Source organism: Ranitomeya imitator, chromosome 3, assembly GCF_032444005.1.
Source record: "Ranitomeya imitator isolate aRanImi1 chromosome 3, aRanImi1.pri, whole genome shotgun sequence".
NCBI lineage: Eukaryota > Metazoa > Chordata > Amphibia > Anura > Dendrobatidae > Ranitomeya > Ranitomeya imitator.
The window spans coordinates 418,744,951-418,769,035 of record NC_091284.1 but is presented as its reverse complement, the minus strand read 5'-3'; the positions used below and the strand labels follow the sequence as shown (position 1 = coordinate 418,769,035).

At 43.3% G+C, this 24,085-nt stretch overlaps 1 protein-coding gene across 2 annotated transcripts in view; it reads left to right on the top strand.

Moving 5' to 3' along the window:
• Positions 1 to 2,679: 2,679 nt before the first annotated feature.
• Positions 2,680 to 24,085, top strand: part of RNFT1 (ring finger protein, transmembrane 1) — a 35,080-nt gene continuing 13,674 nt past the window's right edge. For both annotated transcript variants that reach the window (XM_069757205.1, XM_069757204.1), the window contains exons 1-6: positions 2,680 to 2,838; positions 14,464 to 14,882; positions 15,645 to 15,721; positions 16,867 to 16,967; positions 17,230 to 17,383; positions 21,219 to 21,377. In XM_069757205.1, coding sequence (XP_069613306.1) covers positions 2,813 to 2,838; positions 14,464 to 14,882; positions 15,645 to 15,721; positions 16,867 to 16,967; positions 17,230 to 17,383; positions 21,219 to 21,377 — 936 coding nt within the window. In that variant the 5' untranslated portion in view covers positions 2,680 to 2,812. The remainder of the gene's footprint in view (positions 2,839 to 14,463; positions 14,883 to 15,644; positions 15,722 to 16,866; positions 16,968 to 17,229; positions 17,384 to 21,218; positions 21,378 to 24,085) is intronic.

Genomic DNA, 24,085 nt, shown 5'->3' with positions numbered 1-24,085 from the left:
TTTTGGATCCAAGTGGGATCGATCAGGTGCTTAATCTGTATCTTATATGACCGTCAAAAGACTACCACATGTTCTCATTTTGTTTTTATTTTCACGGTGTTGGGGCTTAGGATTCCCTATACATACAGTCATGGCCAAAAGTTTTGAGAATGACACCAAAATTATATTTTCACATGATCTGCTGGCCTCTGGTTTTTATTAGTGTTTGTCTGATGTTTATATCACATACAGAAATATAATTGCAATCATATTATGAGCACCAATAGGTTATATTGACAGTTAGAATGAGTTAATGCAGCAAGTCAATATTTGCAGTGTTGACCCTTCTTCTTCAAGACCTCTGCAATTCTCCCTGGCATGCTCTCAATCAACTTTTGGACCAAATCCTGACTGATAGCCGTCCATTCTTGCATAATCAGTGCTTGCATTTTGCCAGAATTTGTTGGTTTTTGTTTGTCCACCCGTCTCTTGATGATTGACCACAAGTTCTCAATGGGATTAAGATCTGGGGAGTTTCCAGGCCATGGACCCAAAATCTCTATGTTTTGTTCCATAAGCCATTTAGTTATCACCTTTGCTTTATGGCAAGGTGCTCCATCATGCTGGAAAAGGCATTGTTGGGCGCCAAACTGTTCTTGGACGGTTGGGAGAAGTTGCTCTTGGAGGACATTCTGGTACCATTCTTTATTCATGGCTGTGTTTTTAGGCAAGACTGTGAGTGAGCCGATTCCCTTGGCTGAGAAGCAACCCCACACATGAATGGTTTCAGGATGCTTTACAGTTGGCATGAGACAAGACTGGTGGTAGCGCTCACCTCTTCTTCTCCAAATAAGCTGCTTTCCAGATGTCCCAAACAATCGAAAAGGGGATTCATCAGAGAAAATAACTTTGCCCCAGTCCTCAGCAGTCCACTCCCTGTACCTTTTGCAGAATATCAGTCGGTCCCTGATGTTTTTTCTGGAGAGAAGTGGCTTCTTTGCTGCCCTCCTTGAAACCAGGCCTTGCTCAAAGAGTCTCCGCCTCACAGTGCATGCAGAAGCACTCACACCAGCCTGCTGCCATTCCTGAGCAAGCTCGGCACTGCTGGTAGTCCGATCCCACAGCTGAAACAGTTTTAAGATACGGTCCTGGCGCTTGCTGGTCTTTCTTGGGCGCCCTGAAGCCTTTTTGACAACAATGGAAGCTCTCTCCTTGAAGTTCTTGATGATGCGATAGATTGTTGACTGAGGTGCAATCTTTGTAGCTGCGATACTCTTCCCTGTTAGGCCATTTTTGTGCAGTGCAATGATGGCTGCACGTGTTTCTTTAGCGATAACCATGGTTAACTGAAGAGAAACAATGATACCAAGCACCAGCCTCCTTTTAAAGTGTCCAGTGATATCATTCTTACTTAATCATGACTGATTGATCGCCAGCCCTGTCTTCATCAACACCCACACCTGTGTTAATGGATCAATCACTAAAACGATGTTAGCTGCTCCTTTTAAAGGGAACCTGTCACCTGAATTTGGCGGGACCAGTTTTGGGTCATATGGGCGGAGTTTTCTGGTGTTTGATTCACCCTTTCCTTACCCGCTGGCTGCATGCTGGCCAAAATATTGGATTCAAGTTCATTCTCTGTCCTCCGTAGTACACGCCTGCGCAAGGTAAGATTGCTTTGCGCAAGCGTGTACTACGGAGGACAGAGAATGAACTTCAATCCAATATTGCGGCCAGCATGCAGCCAGCGGGTAAGGAAAGGGTGAATCAAACACCAGAAAACTCCGCCCATATGACCCAAAACTGGTCCCGCCAAATTCAGGTGACAGGTTCCCTTTAAGGCAGGACTGCAATGATGTTGAAATGTGTTTTGGGTGTTAAAGTTCATTTTCTGGGCAAATATTGACTTTGCAAGTACAGTAATTGCTGTTAAGCTGATCACTCTGACATTCAGGAGTATATGCAAATTGCCATTACAAAAATGAAGCAGTAAACTTTGGAAAAATTACTATTTGTCTCATTCTCAATAGTTTTGGCCATGACTGTAGGTGTGTCACTTGTCTAGCTTATTAGGGGTACCTTTAGCACATTGTCATTGTGTGGGTAGAGGGACCCATTGGAAATACTAGGGACCCTAGGGTAAGCCGTCGCGGAGCGGGGGCGCCATAACATTCCCTCTAGGGCGCCAACCCCCCGCTGGTAGGCAGCGACCAGCATAGACACGATTTAGGGATTATCTTTCCCCCCATACACTAGTTTTTGTCACAGTGTGTTTTGTTGTTTTGTTTTTCTTGGTGCAGCCACAGGTTGGTGGCCTTTTAGATATTTATAAATAAAATTCATCTGGGTCCGTTCTAACAGATGATTACTGGACATGTGTCACTGTCCCCGGTGGGAGTGAGATGGGGAGATGTGACAGTCACCAGTGCTGGAGCCCGGGCCCTGACAGCTGGGGAGCACAGCAGGAGCCGCACACCTCTGCCCTGCAGACAGTACACACCGCGTACATTACCCCACTAATGCACCACTCGCTCCCCACATAATAAAGATACAACATATCAGTCACCTGAGTCGGAGTCCCGTTGCTAAGGCCGATAGACGCCAGCCACCTTGTCCTTGGCAACGACGTAAGCGTCCATCCCCTCCCCCTATACGTGTGAGCGCTCAGGAGCCGGAGTGTTGGCAGTAGCTCCGCCTCCCACATGACGTCACCGCCCGTCATACCGGTAGCAGCCGGAACCCGAGTGTCCCGGAAAGCGCGGCTTACCTGTGACCTGCCGAGTGTCGCCGCTGACGGAGATGGGCGCGGACGGTCTCGCCTCTCGGCAGCAGCATGAAGCTACGAGCAAGTTCTGAGCGGTGAGGACGGGGTGCACGTAGCGGCGTGACGTCATCGGCTGCCACTGGCCGGGTACTGGGGGCGGCCACAAATGCCGTGCTCTTCCCCGGCAGCCCCTCAGGACGCGCTCAGCCTCAGTGAGGGGTTTCTCCTCCGTCCTTATTTCTTGCGGTTCTGAGACCCCATTTGCCTTCCATCTGGTAAACGTGTCCAGATGTGGTGGGCTGGTGAGACCCCCGGCTCCGCCATTGTCTGTGCCCCCATCACTCCAGGGGCTTAAATCCAAACTGAAGTTTGTTAAAAAAAAAAAAAAACCCAACCTTTAATTTGTGTTTTGTTTTTTTGTAAGGACCCTTTTCTTTTTGCATTCCAAGCTGTGGTTTTATTTGTACCATTATGGGGTACACACAACATTGTCATTATTATTTTTTTTTTATAATAACTTTTTTTAGTGTTCGGCTTTTATGGGTTAAATACTTGTATATTGGAATTTTAGTCCTACGATTTTTGACCCTGCAATCGCTCGTGCTACATGTTCTACTTCTATATACGGCATTACTCACAGGATATCCAAGATGGTGGCCGTCAGCAGGACTGTGGTAACCTTGGAAACCCATCGGCACCCCACTATTATTGCGCCTCAGTGAGGGGAGGGGCGCGCAGTGGGCATTCCGATTACCAGGGCTATATAAGTGGTTAATCGGCAGCGAGCTCTGATCCGGGGTCCGTGTGCGAATTGTGCCCCCTCCAATGCTGCTAGCAGAGGTAGCGTGCCCCTGCAGTATGGGGGAAGCGCAGGGAGGCTGATGCTGCTCAGATCTTGCAACCCAGTTGGCACAAGAGCAGGCTGTAAAATAGCGGGGCACATTCCCATACTGAACCAATCCCAAGGGGCACTTGCATGAATACATTACCAGAACCACCATCAGTACATAAGGCATCACCAGATCCAAGTTTTGAGGATTTGGAAAGTTTATGCTCCACAAAAAATTAGTTTGAACACACGCGAACTTAAACTGATTTCTTTTTTTTTCTTTTTTGCAGCAGAAATTCACCAAATCCTCCTCCAAATCTCTTAAGTTTTAGCATTTGTAAGTTTTAACATAGTCATATATCACGCTATGGATTGCTGCATGTGTGCAAGATCTGAACCATCGTCAGTTCACAAATAGGGTCGCCAGAGCCGCCGTCTGTACCTGTATACAGCACCAAGCTTAGTGCAGTGATCAACTGTAGTGTCAGGTCAGCCCCCTAAATACCGTAATTGTGTTGCTGGAACCTGCAACTCCCAATATGTCATTAGCAGTGGTAAAGAGATACTGGGAGTTGTTGTTGCCAGCCATCATCAAACTTGGATCATACAAGAACCACAGTTCTGATGACACACAGGCAGTATCACAAATGAACATGTACCTTATAGGTGACATCTTCTATGATTGGAGTCATTCCCATCCCTTTTGTCTCCATGTAGTACAGATGTCATGAGATTTCACTCCCACTGCTTTTCTCTCCAGATTTCCTTCTTTGGTCTTTTGCAGCACATCTTGACACGGTGCCCTCCGAAATAAAAGGATCATTATACTGCCCCATGTGTAAAAATCTCCCTTGTCCCACCCCCTGAATAAATAATTGCCCCTCACTGTGCTTCCTGCACAAATTATCCCACCCACTGCCCCTCCCCGCGACGTCCTCCCGACACTGCCCCTCCCCGCGACGTCCTCCCGACACTGCCCCTCTCCGCGAGGTCCTCCCCACACTGCCCCTCTCCGCGAGGTCCTCCCCACACTGCCCCTCTCCGCGAGGTCCTCCCCACACTGCCCCTCTCCGCGAGGTCCTCCCCACACTGCCCCTCTCCGCGAGGTCCTCCCCACACTGCCCCTCTCCGCGAGGTCCTCCCCACACTGCCCCTCTCCGCGAGGTCCTCCCCACACTGCCCCTCTCCGCGAGGTCCTCCCCACACTGCCCCTCTCCGCGAGGTCCTCCCCACACTGCCCCTCTCCGCGAGGTCCTCCCCACACTGCCCCTCTCCGCGAGGTCCTCCCCACACTGCCCCTCTCCGCGAGGTCCTCCCCACACTGCCCCTCTCCGCGAGGTCCTCCCCACACTGCCCCTCTCCGCGAGGTCCTCCCCACACTGCCCCTCTCCGCGAGGTCCTCCCCACACTGCCCCTCTCCGCGAGGTCCTCCCCACACTGCCCCTCTCCGCGAGGTCCTCCCCACACTGCCCCTCTCCAGGCGTATGGGTACTATTACTGATAGGAACAGTCAGGGATAGGCAGATGGGTACCATTATTCATAAGGACAATCAAGAACGGGAAAGTAAGAAAATAAATAAAAATAAAAGCAGCACTCAGGTGGAATACTATAAAAAAAAAAAAAAAAATTTAAATAAAAAAAGGGGGTGATGAGTAAAAGATATTAAGTCTGATCCGGCAAGAAATGTCACAATGTCAAATGTGATTCCGTAAAGCAATTCATATCTCATTTGGGCCCATATAGTGTCTACAAATCAATTCCTATTTTATAAAAATGGATACATCAGTTAGTAGAGTAAGGTAAAAGCATAATTATTCAGGAATAGAATCCATAATTACCGTAATAGACATTTTAGTCCCGTTAGCTAGTATCCTTTAATCAAGGGTGTAAATATAGTGGGTGCAGGGATTAACCCCTTAAGCCCCAAGGGTGGTTTGCACGTTAATGACCGGGCCAATTTTTACAATTCTGACCACTGTCCCTTTATGAGGTTATAACTCTGGAACGCTTCAACCGATCCTGGTGATTTTGACATTGTTTTCTCCTGACATATTGTACTTCATGATAGTGGTAAAATTTCTTTGATAAGACTTGCGTTTATTTGTGAAAAAAATGGATTTTTATGCCCTTAAGTCAGAGATATGTCACACAAAATACTTAATAAGTAACATTTCCCACATGTCTACTTTATATTAGCACAATTTTGGAACCAAATTTTTTTTTGTTAGGGAGTTATAAGGGTTAAAAGTTGACGAGCAATTTCTCATTTGGGGTCTATATGATAGAAAATACCCAAGTGTGACACCATTCTAAAAACTGCACCCCTCAAGGTGCTCAAAACCACATTCAAGAAGATTATTAACCCTTCAGGTGTGTCCAATTTGTCCTGAGTACGCTGATACTGCATATGTGGGGGGGAAACCACCGTTTGGGCGCATGGCAGAGCTCGGAAGGGAAGGAGCACCATTTGGAATGCAGACTTGGAATGGTCTGCAGGCATCACATTGCGTTTGCAGATCCCCTAATGTACCTAAACAGTAGAAACCCCCCACAAGTGACCCCATATTGGAAACTAGACCCCCAAGGAAGTTATCTAGATGTTTTGTGAGAACTTTGAACCCCCAAGTGTTTCACTACAGTTTATAACGCAGAGCCGTGAAAATAAAAAATCCATTTTTTTTCCACAAAAATTATTTTTTAGCCCCCAGTTTTGCATTTTCGCAAGGGTAACAGGAGAAATTGGACCCCAAAAGTTGTTGTCCAATTTGTCGTGAGTACGCTGATACCCCATATGTGGGGGGGAACCACCGTTTGGGCGCACAGTAGAGCTCGGAAGGGAAAGAGCACTGTTTTACTTTTTCAACGCAGAATTGGTTGGAATTGAGATCGGACGCCATGTCGCGTTTGGCCCCAACCCTAACCCTAGCCCTAACCCTAATGGGAAAATGGAAATAAATAAATTTTTTTTTATTTTATTATTTTTCCCTAACTAAGGGGGTGATGAAGTGGGGTTTGATTTTACTTTCATAACGTTTTTGTTTTTTTTTTTTAGCGGATTTTTATGATTGACAGCCGTCACAGACTAAAAGACGCTTTTTATTGCAAAAAATAGTTTTTGTGTCTCCACAGTTTGAGAGCTATAATTTTTCCACATTTTGGTCCACAGAGTCATGTGAGGTCTTGTTTTTTGCGGGACGAGTTGACGTTTTTATTGGTTTTTATTTTCGGCACGTGACGTTTTTTGATCGCTTGTCATTCCGATTTTTGTGAGGCAGAATGACCAGAAACCAGCTATTCATGAATTTCTTTTTTTGGGGGGAGGGGGGATTTATACCGTTCCACGTTTGGTAAAATTGATAAAGCCGTTTTTTTGTTGGGGTCAGTACGATTACAGCGATACCTTATTTATATAATTTTTTTTATGTTTTGGCGCTTTTATACGATAAAAACTATTTTATAGAAAAAATAATTATTTTTGCATCGCTTTATTCTGAGGACTATAACTTTTTTATTTTTCTGCTGATGATGCTGTATGGCAGCTTGTTTTTTGCGGGACAAAATGACGTTTTCTCCGGTATCATGGTTATTTATATCCGTCTTTTTGATCGCGTGTTATTCCACTTTTTGATCGGCGGTATGATAATTAAGCGTTGTTTTTTGCCTCGTTTTTTTTTTTTTTTCACTGCGTTCACTGAAGGGGTTAACTAGCAGGACAGTTTTATAAGTCGGGTCGTTACGGACGCAACGATACTAAATGTGTACTTTTATCGTTTTTTTTTTTTTATTTAGATAAAGAAATTTATTTATGGGAACAATATACATATATTTTTTTTCTTTATTTAGGAATTTTTTTTTTTTACTTTACAACATTGCCCCGGGGCGGGGGTCATCATGTTATAGGGTCAGATCGCTGATCTGACACTTTGCACAGCACTGTGTCAGATCAGCGATCTGACATGCAGGGCTGCAGGCTTGCCGGCGCTTGCTCTGAGCAGGCAATGAAAACACCAAAGTCATTTTCTCAGTAAATTAGAATACTTTATAACACCAGCTTGAAAAAATTATTTTAAAATCCAAAATGTTGGCCTACTGAAATGTATGTTCAGTAAAGGCACTCAATACTTGGTCAGGGATCCTTTTGTATCAATTACTGCATCAATGCAGCGTAGCATGGAGGCGATCAGCCTGTGGCACTGCTGAGGAGTTATGGAAGCCCAAGTTGCTTTGGTAGCAACCTTCAGCTCGTCTGCATTGTTGGGTCTGGTGTCTCTCATCTTCCTCTTGACAATACCCCATAGATTCTCTATGGTGTTAAGGTCAGGCGAGTTTGCTGGTCAGTCAAGCACAGTGATACTGTTGTTATTAAACCAGGTATTGGTACTTTCGGCAGTGTGGACAGGTGCCAAGTCCTGCTGGAGAATGACATTTCCATCTCCAAAAAGCTTGCCAGCAGAGGGAAGCATGAAGTGATCTAAAATTTCCAGGTAGATGGCTGCGCTGACTTTGGTCTTTATATAGTGGACCTACAGCAGCAGATGACATGACTCCCCAAACCATCACTGATTTTGGATACTTCACACTAGACCTTGGAAATCAAGGACTCGGAGTCTGGAGGAAGAGTGGAGAGGCACACAATCCAAGCTGCTTGAGGTCTAGCGTGAAGTATCCACAATCGGTGACGGTTTGGGGAGCCATGTCATCTGCTGGTGTAAATCCACTGTGTTTTATCAAGATCAAAGTCAGTGCAGCCGTCTACCAGGAAATTTTAGGCTATGTGCACACGGTGGCCGCTGTGGAATCGCAGCAGTTTTCCATGCGGTTTACAGTACCATGTAAACCTATGGAAAACCAAATCCGCTGTGCCCATGGTGTGGAAAATACCATGCGTAAACGCTTTGTTGTATTTTCCGCAGCATGTCAATTCTTTGTGCGGATTCCGCAGCATTTTACACCTGCTCCTCAATAGGAATCTGCAGGTGTAAAACCTCAAGTGGAATCCGCACAAAAAAACCTGGAAATCCGCGGTTCATCCGCAGGTAAAACCCAGTGCGTTTTATCTGCGGATTTTTCAAAAACGGTGCTGAAAAATCCGCACACAAATCCTCACCATGTGCACATAGCCTTTCAGCACTTTCTGCTTCCCTCTGCAGACAAGCTTTTTGGCGATGTGAATTTCATTCTCCAGCAGGACTTGGCACCTGTCCACATTGCCAAAAATACCAATACCTGGCTTAAAAACAACAGTATCACTGTGCTTGATTGGCCTGCAATGACTCTATATAATGAGTTTCACTTTTTGTATTGAAGAACTGAAATAAATTAACTTTTTATGATATTCTGTTTTTGTGAGAAGCACCTGTATGAGAAGACTAAACTCTGAAAGACCAGTGGTTGGTATTTGAAGGCCTGGTTGGCAGATTTTGCATTCGGACCCACAAGTTATGCCAGTGCTATAACCAATCATCAGGGTGTTATGATAGATTTTATAAAGCACAATTTATAGAGCTACACCCTAGATTGTAACTTACTGAGGATTCATCCGCCATAATTATACATAGAGTATTAGCTGTAGACTGTGTACTTTTGAATCGCCAATAAAAAACTTCAAAGTAGCTGCACATAAAAATGCAGACATACCAGTTTGGCCGGATTTCCCACTAAGGTACTACATCAATCTATCAAATAGCAGATGGTGGTACCAGAGCTCAAGGCAAAGCAGAATAGCAGTGTATGAGAGTTAGTACTCATCCAGTTTACAGATGGATTTACTGATCCACATCATTCTGTTGATATGCCACAATGCTGGTCTGCAATAGTGGGAGTTCCGATCTCATATGAGGTGCAACCACTGCAACTCATCGGCCGGTGTCTTAGTGTGAATCGACACTATACATGATTTGGTGACATTAACACAATTCGTCACTTAACATAAGTTCATCAGGGGGAGTTCTATATTATTATTTAGTATTATAGCGCCATTTATTCCATGGCGCTTTACATGTGAGGAGGGGTATACATAATAAAAACAGGTACAATAATCTTGAACAATACAAGTCACAGCTGGTACAGGAGGAGAGAGGACCCTGCCCGCGAGGGCTCCCAATCTACAAGGGATGAGTGAGGATACAGTAGGCGAGGATAGAGCTGGCCGTGCAGCGGTTTGGTCGATCAGTGGTTACTGCAGGCTGTAGGCTTGTCTGAAGAGTTGGGTCTTCAGGCTCTTTTTGTAGGTTTCCACGGTAGACGGAGAGTCTGATATGTTGGGGTAGAGAGTTCCAGAGTAGGAGGGATGCGCAAGAGAAATCTTGTATGCGATTGTGGGAAGAGGAGATAAGAGGGGAGTAGAGAAGGAGATCTTGTGAGGATCGGAGGTTGTGTGCAGGTAAATACCGGGAGACGAGGTCACAGATGTATGGAGGAGACAGGTTGTGGATGGCTAATGTCATGGTTAGGGTTTTGTAGTGGAGTCTCTGGGCAATGGGGAGCCAGTGAAGGGATTGACAGAGGGGAGAAGCTGGGGAATAGCGGGGGGACAGGTGGATTAGTCGGGCAGCAGAGTTTAGAATAGATTGGAGAGGTGTGAGAGTGTTAGAGGGGAGGCCACAGAGCAGGAGGTTGCAGTAGTCAAGGCGAGAGATGATGAGGGCATGGACTAGGGTTTTTGCAGATTCTTGATTTAGGAATGTATGGATTCGTGAAATATTTTTGAGTTGAAGTCGGCAGGAAGTGGAAAGGGCTTGGATATGTGGTTTGAAGGAGAGATCAGTGTCAAGGATTACCCCGAGGCAGCGAGCTTGTGGGACTGGGGAGAGTGGGCAGCCATTTACTGTAATGGATAGGTCCGTTGGGGGGGGGGGGGGGTGTCGCGTGAGATGGGGGAAAGATGATGAATTCTGTTTTGTCCATGTTATTTATCCAAATTACCAAAAAAACAGCAAAACGAGGCAGAGCTTCTTACCTGCCTAGGCCTCTAAACAAATGCACTATCAGGATGCAGTGGACCCATGTGGTTAAGATGGAGACTACACAGGTGCAGCATAACCGATGAGGCAGCCACTCTCAACCTACCAAACTAATGGAGGGGGTGGCTGCTTGGCACATTGCTGCACATAAAAGACTTGTATGTGGCGCTGTTCACACAATGGAGATGCACAGCATCCAGGCAAGCCTAGTAGTGACACCCTTCTATTAGATCAGGCTCTGCCTCGTTTTGCTGTTTTTTTCTATTTTTTGGAGGATCTTTGAATCCTCTTCTTATGCTCTTGCTGTTTAGAATTAGGACTCGTAAGCGTGGGGACCCTTGACGCGGGTTACGAGCTTGCGTATTTTGGCCAAAGTATAAACTAATACCCCACAAAAAAAATTTTATATTTTTTTTGTGTTTTTTGCACTTTTTTTCGGGGTGCAGTTGGGCCCATTTTTGTCTTGTAAACTGTGGTGTCTGTTCACATGGGGTGCATTTGGATAGCGCTGGGCAGGCCCGCCTGATCTAATAGAAGGGTGTCACTACTAGGCTTGCCTGGATGCTGTGCATCTCCATTGTGTGAACAGCGCCACATACAAGTCTTTTATGTGCAGCAATGTGCCAAGCAGCCACCCCCTCCATTAGTTTGGTAGGTTGAGAGTGGCTGCCTCATCGGTTATGCTGCACCTGTGTTGTCTCCATCTTAACCACATGGGTCCACTGCATCCTGATAGTGCATTTGTTTAGAGGCCTAGGCAGGTAAGAAGCTCTGCCTCGTTTTGCTGTTTTTTGCTATTTTTTGGAGGATCTTTGAATCCTCTTCTTGTGCTCTTGCTATCCAAATTACCAACCATGAGCCAAATAAAGTATAACATGCACACACAATGTAACAATAGTTGAAAATAAGAGAAAATCCCACTTGAATATCATGAATTTTGTTGTGTCACCACACCAGAAACCAGACAGGGAGGATAGAAGTAAGAAAATAATAATCATAAGGAATAATAGGAATGATATTATCTTTCCTAATAGATACTAAATATGGTAATACAATGAAGATACAAATGAGAAAATGTCAAAAACAAGTCATGTACTGGTGTGTGAGCATGAATACCTCTAGGATCAGGCAGACTGGCAGTAATACTCATACAAACAGATAGGTACAAGCGGACGGCATAAATAATCATAGGGATGTTGAGGAACAGGCAGGCTGGCACTAATAATCATAGAGATGGCCAGGGATGGGCGCTAATGCTCTCAGGGACAGTTATGAATGGGCGAACGGGTACTGAAGCTCTTAGGGACAGTGATGAATGTGCGGATGGGTACTAATGCTCTTAGGGACAGTCAGGAATTGGCGGACGGGTACTAATGCTCTTCGGGACAGTCAGGAACGAGCAGGCAGGTACTAATGCTCTAAGGGACAGTCAGGAATGAGCGAGCAGGCGTTAATGCTCTTAGGGACAATCAGGCACTTAGCCTCTCTCTTCCCACTGCCGTGTAGTGGTGACATATGGGGTAATAAGGGGTTAATGTCACCGTTGATTGTAAGACGCCTATCAATTATTAATCCTGTAGTTATTAATGGGTTAAAAAACAGCCAGAAAAAGTATTTTAATGAAATAAAACACTACACATTTTTTCATAATTTTTATCCTAATTTAGCCTAATCCAATCGAAGCCATCAATCACCTGCAAAAAAATCTAAAAAAAACACAAATACTCCCTGTTCCGATGTAGTCCGACGACTATCTCCGCTATAGAGTGGTCACATCAGCAGATGTGACCACTCTATAGGGCCTCCGATGACACACTGACCGGAGATAACTCTCCCGCAGTGTATCATCGGAGTTCACTTTGCAGCACTACAGCCGTGAAAAAATTCTCACGGTGTAGTGCCGCAAGTGACAGGTGAACTCAGGTGACCTGTCGGTGGCGGAGTGATGCAGTGAGGAGGATTATCTCCGTCATTGTATCACCGGAGAGCAGTCTCATCTGCTGTTGTGACAGCTCTCCACAGGAGATCGTCGTGGGACACTCGTTATTAATTGGATTACGGCGGACACAGGGAGTATATTGTTTATTATTTTAATTTTATTTGCAGATGATCGATGGCTTCGGGGATTAGGTGTATATGGTAAGTATGTACTATATGTGTACTGTATGTGTGTGTTGTTTTTGTTTTTTTTTCAAACATTCAACACATTAGCCAGATGATGGGACTACTGTCCCATCATAGGCTAATGGTGTCACTGTAGCATGCATAGTCAGATGGGATTAGTAGTCCTATCGGACGATGCCTGCTTACACACAGACACACACACAGACAGATTCACTCAGACTCCCACACACATACACGCACATAGCTCCACCCACACACTTCCCTCCTCCCGATCTGCAGCGTTTCTAGCACCCACATCCGCAGCAAATCCGCGATTTTGCTGCGGATGTGCCTGACTCAATGGAAGTCAATGGGTGCAGATCCGCAAAAAGAATTGACATGCTGCGGAAAAATAGATGCGTTTCTGCACGGATTTTTCCGCAGCATGTGCACAACAAATCTCCATTTCCCATAGATTAACACTGGCTGTTCACTACACTGCGGATTTGATGTGAATCTGTGTGGCCAAAAACGCTGCAAATCCGCAACGTGTGCACATAGCCTTAATCTCCACGTCAAGGCTTCAGGACTTGTACAGATCTGATCATGCGATCGTAAACGTGCATGTCCAGACCCACATTTGTGCCTTTAGTGATGACTGCACATTTCAATGAGCAATAATACTTAAACACACAAAAGTGTGCAAATAAGGGCTGGGATAGCGGTTAAACTTGCCAGCTTTAGGACTGCCAGAGCACTACCTGACCAGAGATGTTCATCACACTCTAGGAATGGTGCTGCCCTACATGCCAAAATGAGTTGGACAAATGATGATCAACAACTTGCTGACCATCCTATCATTCTGAAACCTCATATTGGTGTGTGTGTGACTCTGCAAGAAGGTTCTTGATTTGTTCTTGCAAAGTCATTGGCTGCATGAAGATTGTGTAGGAGCAGGTAGCTGGTAGCCTGCTGGAAGACCAAATATTGGTGGTTGATGCCTTTCAATGGCTAACTGAAAATACAGCACATATTTCTTTACAACAGAACATAGATTACAGCAGTAATAAGACAAATGATTGAGGCAGAACTATCTATATGGAAGTGAGAGAGAACAGTTGTGCCATTTAGCATTGAAGCAGTTCCTAGAAAAGTATGACAAGTTTATTGTCCGCTGATGGAGGTCTGATCCATGGTTATGGTCTCGCCATAAGGTCTGGAGGACAGGTGAAGATATAAAGCATGTGGCTCATTTATTAGCGCTCGGAGAGTGTCAAACATTGTCCCAGAATCTTCGGTCTCTCTAGGATCTTTCAATACTAATATTTTCATGCCTGTGATATTATCAGGGCTACAAAATACTTTGCCACAGGCCGATCTATTCTTTGTGTAATGATGAGATGTCCTTATTTTTCTTAGTTTTGGTCCTGCATCCCCTACATAACGAATACAGAAATGGGTATTACCACCTCTGCCCTCCTGATCACTGTATACACAGAGCTGGATGGGCACAGACAGCATGTTGTCCTCCTGTTGTAGCAATGTGATTGTCAGGAGGGAGCAGGACCTGTTGGGTTTAATTTTAGTGGACCTTTGTGCGGTTTAAAATATATGAAAAAAATGAAAACTATTTATTTTTTTTTTAGCTTTACACTTTCCCACAATAGTATTAAAAAGTAAAATATAAAATAATGACAATGACCTAAAAATTAGGCTCCACAACATATTTTACCAGTTTGGGAGTCCTTCTTTTTAGTAAAGTTTTCTTTTCTTATTTGGGCTCCTGTGGATTAGACTGTGTTATCATGTATTCTTTCCATTTTAGGAAATGTAGCAGTGAGGCTTGTAAGTTGGAAGAAGAGAGGACCGCCATCATGCAGACAAGCGCTGGACATGCCCATCAGACGGGAAATGGTGATGGCTTGCCCTGCCTTTCTCTCCCAGCTAACCGCTCACCCGCCGAGGGCTCCGGCATCTCTGGAGATGTAGCAATAAATATACACTCAGAAAGTGGCACAAGATCCGGCCCAAGGCATGCCAGACCAACCATACGGATTCAGAATCGACCTGGTCACACACACTCTCATGCCAGTGATGTGGGGGGGCATAACGATCCAAATAACACAGACCCAAGAGAACATGGAAACAGCATCTCCGAGGTCCTGCATGTCTATCAGTGGTTGGATAAAAGCTTTCCATATATTTTAATCTTTAGTGCCAAACTCATTGTTCAGCACCTAACCGGTAGGTCTCCTTTTCTTTCACTCACATTGTAGTTAGTTTTGTTCTGCTTAAAGAAGATTAAAGAAAATCTGTCACAAGCTTTTTGCTACCTTAGAGAGCAGAATAATGTAGGGGCAGAGACCCTGATACCAGCAATCTATTGCTTATTTTACTGGTTGCTGTTGCTTTGATTAAAACTATTCTCTTCTATGGATCTGCCAATTCTCTAATACTGAGCTCTGTATAATGTCATCCACACCACCCAATGATTGACAGCCTTCTGTGTACACTGTGCATAGGCAGAAAGCTGCCAATAATTGGTGGCGGTGGGATTATACAGAGAAAGGAGGACTACATGGCATTAAGCAGCAAGTCCTGTAGTGTGATGACATCAATTTTATCAACAGGTGGTTATCAAAACTGCAGCAAGCAGCCTTGTACCTGTCAAATTGCTGGAATCAGGTTCTCTGTCTCTACATTAGGCTTCTCTTAGATTAGGTGGAAAAACCTGGTGATGGATGCCCATTAACACAGTTAATCCCCAGATTCAATGAAATTACTGTTTGGTGCTGTTCTCGTGATGAGTCGCACCGTTCCGTTCACATGTCCTTTCTGGAATGATTGACAGCGGTCGGAAAACCTCACAGGTGTATACCTTCAATGTGCCATGCAACCAGCTTGCCGGATTTAATTTTGACGTTTTATTTCATATAGAGGGCCGTTAATTTAACAGATTTTGTTGTGTTTTATATTCTAACTTCTTTTTATTTTTTTTTCTGTTAGGCATTACTGTTGGAATTGGCCTGCTAACAACTTTTCTGTATGCAAACAAAAGCATTGTAAATCAGGTTTTCCTAAGAGTAAGTAAGATCATGGATAAGGATTACTGACACAAACGCGTGAAGATTAGGAGTCTGTGGAGTGAAATCATGATTTAAGGCAGTCTGGGAAAAGGTTTTTTTTTTTTTTCCCCTCAAGTGTTTTGATATGAGCTGCTTCAAAGAAGTGAATTGTGGTGCGTTTTTTTGTTTCTTTCCAGGTGTTTTTCAAAACCTGAAGAGAAATCAAATGATTGAATATATGAAAAGCAAAGTGTTTTTTTTTTTTTTTTTTTGTTTGCTTTTTTTTAAATTGTAAGCAAACTGTTTTGTTTTTTTTTACAAGAAATGAAGTCTTTCTAGCGTGTTCAGGTTATGTTCACAATTTGTCTTTTTTTTTTTCTTCTTTTTTGTGTGTGTGTTTCCAGAGCAGAAAAAGCAATAAATAGCTACTCAAAAAAATGGACCGATTCATATGTTCAGGCTTTTGAGCTTTTAAAAGAAGTCCCGTACATTCTTCCGGCATTTTCTGATGAGAAGACGCTCAATATTTTAGAATGGACGTTAATGATGTCCGGAGGATGCGACGGTGACTCTTTGAGTGTTTTGTGAGGGTTTTTGTGTAAAAAAAAAATGCTAGCGCGGTCTTCATTGATTAATAGAATTTAAAAAAAAATCTAGAAAATGATCATAAAAGACCCTTGAATTACACACACAAAATAAAAGATGGATAAAAAAAAGGCAGCATAAAAAATAATTCAAAATGGGATCCGGAAACGATGAGTAAATGCTAAAAAAAAAAACACTTTAGGTTTTCAAAACTGCAGAGAAAAGGTGCAATTCCGGAAGTGTGTTTGGCTTTAAATATTATTTTTGTCTGCTGGAAAAATGTTACCATACCCTTAGGGTAGGTTCACAGTACCGATGTCTCTACATCCGAGAAAAACAGTCTGATTATTCTGATCAGAATGCTATCAGGTTTTCTTGGACGTGGAGAGAAAAAAAACACGGATACCACTCGTACTAGAAAATCGGTTGTGTGCACGAGCCCTTTCTGGAGGGGGGTCCGATCTACTACAAGAACTGAGTGCAAACACCCTAATGGAGAGTTGTTGTTTTTTCATCTACATACACAGAGCATGCCATCAATGATAGATATATAACATTTTTTTTTACTTGTTTCATAGGATAAATATTCCAAATTACAATGCGTCTGGCTCCTGATATTTTTGGCCGGCTGCTCAGTGCTTTTGTATTACAGCTTCTCATCTCAGGCACTTTATTATAGGTACGTCTTATATTTGCAGTATATACATATATAGTTATTCTTGTAAATTAAATCCCATTCTGACAAAGAAGGAACAGGGAGGGAATTGGATTAGTAACTTGTAGTATAACATGGGAGTTGGAAGTACCCCCCCCACACTCTCAAATAAAAACTTAGACTTCTGGCCAATGTTATTCTATAATACCAAGAATGTTTTAGGAAGTCTTTTTATTATTTCCAGGTTACATTACTTTGTTTCTTTTTACCCTCTTTATTTTTATAGCTTGGTTTTTATGAATCCAGCTCTTGGACCTTTGCAGTTCTGGGATGCTTTGTGGGTTGTGGGTATAACAGACTTTGTTGTGAAATTTTTCTTCATGGGCCTGAAGTGCTTGATTCTCCTGGTGCCTTCTGTTATGATGTCACATACAAGCAAGGTAATCTGTTACAATATTTGATATGCCTTAGTCCTTGAAGTATATTCTGATGTAGATCTATAGATCATATTTAATAATATTGCAAGTCATATGAAAATTTGGACCGTTTGCACAGCTTTTACCCTCTAAAAGATTTGTTTCCAAAATCACAAGTTATCCCCTGCCTTTCAGATAGAAGGTAACTTGCTGCTCCTGTGAATCTGATTACTTGCACACCCTGGCAATTGCAAGGTTCGGGCTCTGTTAGACCAAAACACATTATTGCTCTGCCTCAATCTCCATTTAACCCCTTAATGACCGCCGATACGCCTTTTAACGGCAGCAGTTAAGGGTACTTAAACCACAGTGCCACTTTTTAACGGCAGTGTGGAATAAGTGTATAATGCCCCCTGAGTCGGAATTTTTCCGGGGTCTCCGCTACCAAGGGTAGCGGATACCCCAGAGAGAACATGATTCGGGTCAGTTGTTACCGACACCGGTGATGCGATCGTCATTATTAACGGTATAACAGCGATCGCAACAAAAAAAGTCAGATTTTCCATTTAATTTCTCTCCTCTGATGTGAACACACATCAGAGAAGTAGGGTCCCCCGATTTCCTTCCCCCCCCCCCCCCCCCCCCCGGTACCTCCGTAGTCCCTGCATTTCCCTGTGATGTCCCCCAGGCTGCCGGCGTTTTCTTCTAGGAGAAAATGGCGGGCGTATGCTTAGTGCGCCCACCGAGATCTGCCGGCAACAATAGGACATTTTTCCTATTGGTTCATTTTGAACACTGTGATAGGGTCTATCACAGTGATCAAAATAAAAAAAAAATAGTAACTGAAACCCACTTTTATTTCCCCCTTAGTTAGGTAAAAAAAATGAAATAAAAAAATATATTTCCATTTTTCCATTAGAGTTGGGCCAAAGTGAGTTGGGGTCAATAAAAAGTAATACTTTATTGGAAAAACCATATATAAAAAATGATATGCGATACACGTAATACAAAGGGATGATAAGACACTGAAAGATACCGGACTAGTTGAACCGCAGGTCAGAGGGAAGTTCAAGGTGCCCAAAGCATAAACACATTCATAAGTATCTATATCTGGTATGTGCCAAGTATGAAAGGGGACTAAATCCGCAATCATCAAAAAGTGGTAAAGGAATCTATAGGCATAGAGAACATATTGGTAGTAACTGTTTACCTTAGACCTGCGGTGCCACAGCCACTACACGCATTTCGGCTAGAGTGCCACCTTCCGGGAAGAAGGCACTCAAGCCGAAATGCGCATAGGGGTCGTGGCACCGCAGGTCAGAGGTAAACAATTACTACCAATATGTTCTCTGTCTTTTAGGGTTGTTATCGGGGTCAGGGGTGTGTTGGGGTTAGGGTTGGAGTTAGAATTGGGGGGTTTCCACTGTTTAGGTATATCAGGGGGTCTCACAAAGCGACATAGCGCCACCATTGATACCAGCCAATTTTGCGTTCAAAAAAGTCAAACAGTGCTCCCTCCCTTCTGAGCCCTGCCGTGCGCCCAAACAGTGGCTTTTCCACACATATGGGGTATCGGCGTACTTGGGAGACATTGCACAACAAATCTTGTTGTCCATTTTCTCCTAATACCCTTGTGAAAATAAAAAAAATTGGTTCCAAAGTCAAAAAAAAAATTTGTGGGGGGGAAAAAAAAATTAATGTTAATTTTTTCCTTCCACATGGCTTTAGTTCTCATGAAGCACCTGAAGGGTTAATAAACTTCTTGAAAGTGGTTTTGAGCACCTTGAGGGGTGCAGTTTTTAGAATGGTGTCACTTTGGGGTATTTTCTGTTTTATTGACCCCCCAAACTCACTTCAAATGTGAGGTGGTCCTTAAAAAATGGTTTTGTAAATTTTGTTGGAAAAATGAAATCGCTGGTCAACTTTTAACCCTTTTATAACTTCCTAACAAAATAAAAAATTGTTTCCAAAATTGTGCTGATGTAAAGTAGACATGTGGGAAATGTTACTTATTAAGTATTTGGTGTGAATTATCTCTCTGATTTTTAAGGGCATAAAAATTCAAAGTCTGAAAATTTTTGCCATATCTCCATTTTTTTCATAAATAAACGCAAGTCATAGTGAAGAAATGTTACCACCAACATGAAGTACAATATGTCATGAAAAAACAATCTCTGGAACGCTTCAACGGATCCCGCTGATTGAGTTAAAACCACATAAAGTGACAGTGGTCAGAATTGTAAAAATTGACTTGGTCATTAAGTACCAAATTGGCTCTGTCACTAAGGGGTTAAATGGAGTGTATGCTTGATCACCACTCCTTTCATAGTCTGGACATTTTCCATGGCCACCAGAAAAACCTGAGTGTGGAAGTCTGTTTCTAGCAGTACCATTAACAGGGAATGGAGTGGAGGTTAAGCATGCATTCCTCAACTCCATTTGAGAAAGCACTGCCATTTTGCTAAATTAAAAAGGACCAGGAAGGGGTTAAAAATAATCTTATACTCTTAGGCCCTCTCCATATCTGTAGCATCAGCACCGGGCCTCCAATTGGCTCTTCTGTCTTTTATCTTTATTCTGGGTCTCCCGCCACTTACAACCAGATGTTCACTGGTGTCACATGGGGCACAACACTTGTTGGGTTGGTGGCAAGCATTACATCCCACAAGACATGTTATGGAACTTAGTGACTAGAAGACTCGGCCACCCGGAACAAATATAATGGACAGAGAAGCCGATTGGGTGACCGGCAGCGCTGGACAGCTACCGGAGGGCCAAAAAGAGGTGTGTGTGTATTAACCCCCTTTCTGGCAGATTCAACTGAGATCAAATTTATTTGATGCAAATCAAATTTTCCCACTGAAGTGGGTGAATCTGCCCAAATCGAATAAAGGGAGATTCGCTGAACTGTGCTGTTGACTATTGTTGTTTTTTTTTTCTCTAAATATAGTATTGCATGACACCATTAATAAATCCTGAAATTGATGGCATTTTTATTAGGCTGCAGGGGCTGGATTTGTAGAACTGAGCTCAGCAGTATTAGGTAACTTGCCGAGGAGGAGCTCAGCACTAGTTGTCTGAGCAGCTCCTCGGTCACAGAAAGCCCTCTCTCTATGCATCATTGAGGGTCCTGTAGTCTGATACAGCTATGTTCCATCTGATATTGTTAGCAGTGATGTCACAATTGTTGCTTCAAGATCTGGTCTCCTTATTTCTGACATTATCAGTGCCCCTAAAACCAGCACATAACATGATTGGCATATTGTCTGAATACCTGAATGTGCTTGGGATACAATTAATTATCATGTACTTGTATTACCTTGGAGGGGCATGTATTATTCAGTATAATTCATTAGTCCATGGGGAAAGCCAGATTGATCACTGTAGTTACATTCTACAGGTAAAAAAGTATTTTGCTATTGGAATTTAGTTGATTGGCTCCTTTTAGGCAGTATATTTATGGAGACTATAAAGGCGACTATTCAGGGAGCCCTCTGCAGTTTTATTTCCCAGGGTTTCAAGGAAAAAGTGTGGTGCTAGGAAGTACCGTAGTTTTCTCAGTGCTTAATTGCAAAATGTGCAGACTCCAGCTCCTCTTGGGTGGATGACTTTACTCCAGCTTCTCTTGGGTGGATGACTTTGCTCCAGCTCCTCTTGGGTGGATGACTTTACTCCAGCTCCTCTTGGGTGGATGACTTTGCTCCAGCTCCTCTTGGGTGGATGACTTTGCTCCAGCTCCTCTTGGGTGGATGACTTTGCTCCAGCTCCTCTTGGGTGGATGACTTTGCTCCAGCTCCTCTTGGGTGGATGACTTTGCTCCAGCTTCTCTTGGGTGGATGACTTTGCCTTTCTATTTTAGGGCTTTTGGTACATGTGTTTAGAAGAAGTTTCCCAGTATTATTGCACGTTGGTCTCTACACCTGTCTGGTTCCGTTACCTGATCGATTATGAGGCTCAAACCAGTGGAGCTGAATGGCATTTTGGTATTCTGTTGGCTTTGCTCTACCTCATCATAAAAGTAAGTACACATGTGCCTGCTTCAGTTTTATATTTTTAGATGTGTATTGCCTTTTTTTTCTGTGTTTCCCTATTCTAAAGGTGTTGGCTGATTATTTTACTTACTTATCACACTTAGTGCATGTACCTGAGACTCTAGATATAATCATCTCCCAAGCAGCTGTCAGATTAGAACTGATATTCTGCATCTATCCAGCATGCAGGCTCAGATACTGTAAGGTGCTCAACTGTCCCTGGACAAGGTTTTCACTAGTTTAGAGAGATTTCCATAGGGTAGGAGACAACTTCTCTTACACCTGGGACTTTCCAAGAATGAGGCATTGGAACCTGGGAGCTTGGCTTTGCAAAGTCTTTAACCCCTTCATGACCCCAGCTTTTTTCGTTTTTGCGTTTTCATTTTTCGCTCCCCCTTCTTCCCAGAGCCATAACTTTTTTATTTTTCCGTCAATTTGGCCATGTGAGGGCTTATTTCTTGCGGGACAAGTTGTACTTTTGAACAACATCATTGGTTTTAGCATGTCGTGTACTAGAAAACGGGAAAAAAATTCCAAGTGCGGTGAAATTGCAAAAAAAGTGCAATCCCACAATAGTTTTTGTTTGGCTTTTTTGCTAGGTTCACTAAATGCTAAAACTGACTTGCCAGTATGATTCTCCGAGTTCATAGACACCAAAAATGTCTAGGTTCTTTTTTATCCAAGTGGTAAAAAAAATAAAATCCAAATTTTGAAAACAAAAAAATGTGTAATTTTCTGATACCGTAGCGTCTCCATTTTTCATGATCTGGGGTCAGGAGAAGGCTTATTTTTTGTATGCCGAGCTGTCGTTTTAGTGATACCATTTTGGTGCAGATGTGTTCTTTTGATTGCCCGTTATTGCATTTTAATGCAATGTCGCAGTGACCAAACTAAGTAATTTTGGCATCTCAATTTTTTTTTTCTCGCTACGCCGTTTAGCGTTCAGGTTAATACTTTTTTATTATTGGTAGGTTTGATTTATTTTATTTATTTATTTATTTTTTTTTGAATGGGGAGAAAGGGGGGTGATTTAAACTTTTTTTATATATATTTTTCTTTTATTTTTTTTCCATATTTTTAACCCCTTCATGACCGGGGGATTTTTCGTTTTTCCGTGTTCGTTTTTCGCTCCCCTCCTTCCCAGAGCCATAACTTTTTTATTTTTCCGTCAATTTGGCCATGTGAGGGCTTATTTTTTGCGGGACGAGTTGTACTTTTGAACGACATCATTGGTTTTAGCATGTCGTGTACTAGAAAACGGGAAAATAATTCCAAGTGCGGTGAAATTGCAAAAAAAAGTGCAATCCCACATTGGTTTTTGTTTGGCTTTTTTGCTAGGTTCACTAAATGCTAAAAATGACCTGCCATTATGATTCTCCAGGTCATTACGAGTTCATAGACACCAAACATGACTAGGTTATTTTTTATCTAAGTGGTGAAAAAAAATTCCAAACTTTGCTAAAAAAAAAAAAAAAAAATTGCGCCATTTTCCGATACTCGTAGCGTCTCCATTTTTCATCATCTGGGGTCGGTTGAGGGCTTATTTTTTGCGTGCCGAGATGACGTTTTTAATGATAGCATTTCGGTGCAGATACGTTCCTTTGATCGCCCGTTATTGCATTTTAATGCAATGTCGCGGCGACCAAAAAAACGTAATTCTGGCGTTTCGAGTTTTTTTCCCGCTACGCTGTTTAGCGATCAGGTTAATACTTTTTTTTATTTGATAGATCGGGCGATTCTGAGCGCGGCGATACCAAATATGCGTAGATTTGATATTTTTTTTTATTGATTTATTTTGATTGGGGCGAAAGGGGGGTGATTTAAACTTTTATGTTCTTTTATTTTTTTCACATTTTTTTAAACTTTTTTTTTTTAACTTTTGCCATGCTTCAATAGCCTCCATGAGAGGCTAGAAGCAGGCATAGCACGATCGGCTCTGCTACATAGCAGCGATCTGCTGATCGCTGCTATGTAGCAGAATTGCACGTGTGCTGTGAGCGCCGACCACAGGGTGGCGCTCACAGCGACGGGCAATCAGTAACCATAGAGGTCTCAAGGACCTCTATGGTTACAATATACAAGCATCGCCGACCCCCAAACATGTGACGGGGGTCGGCGATGACGTCATTTCCGGCCGCCCGGCCGGAAGCGGTAGTTAAATGCCGCTGTCTGCGTTTGACAGCGGCATTTAACTAGTTAATAGGTGCGGGCAGATCGCGATTCTGCCCGCGCCTATTACGGGCACATGTCAGCTGTTCAAAACAGCTGACATGTCCCGGCTTTGGTGCGGGCTCACCGCGGAGCCCTGCATCAAAGCAGGGGAGCCGGCATCGGACGGTATAGTACGTCCGATGCCGGTAAGGGGTTAAAACCTTTTTTTTTTTTTTTTTTTTAACCTTTGCTATGCTTCAATAGCCTAGAGGCTGGCACACCTCGATCGGCTCTGCTACATAGGAGCGATGCATAGATCGCTCCTATGCGGTAGATTTACTGCATTGCTATGAGCGCTGACCACAGGGTAGCGCTCATATCAATTCAGCATCTCAAGGAGACCTCTGGTTGTTATGCCGATGCATTGCTGACACCTGATCACGTGACGGGGGTCAGCAATGCGCTTATTTCCGGCCCGATGGCCGAAAGCGCTAGTTAAATGCCGCTGTCAGCGTTTGACAGCGGCATGTAGTTAGTTAATAGC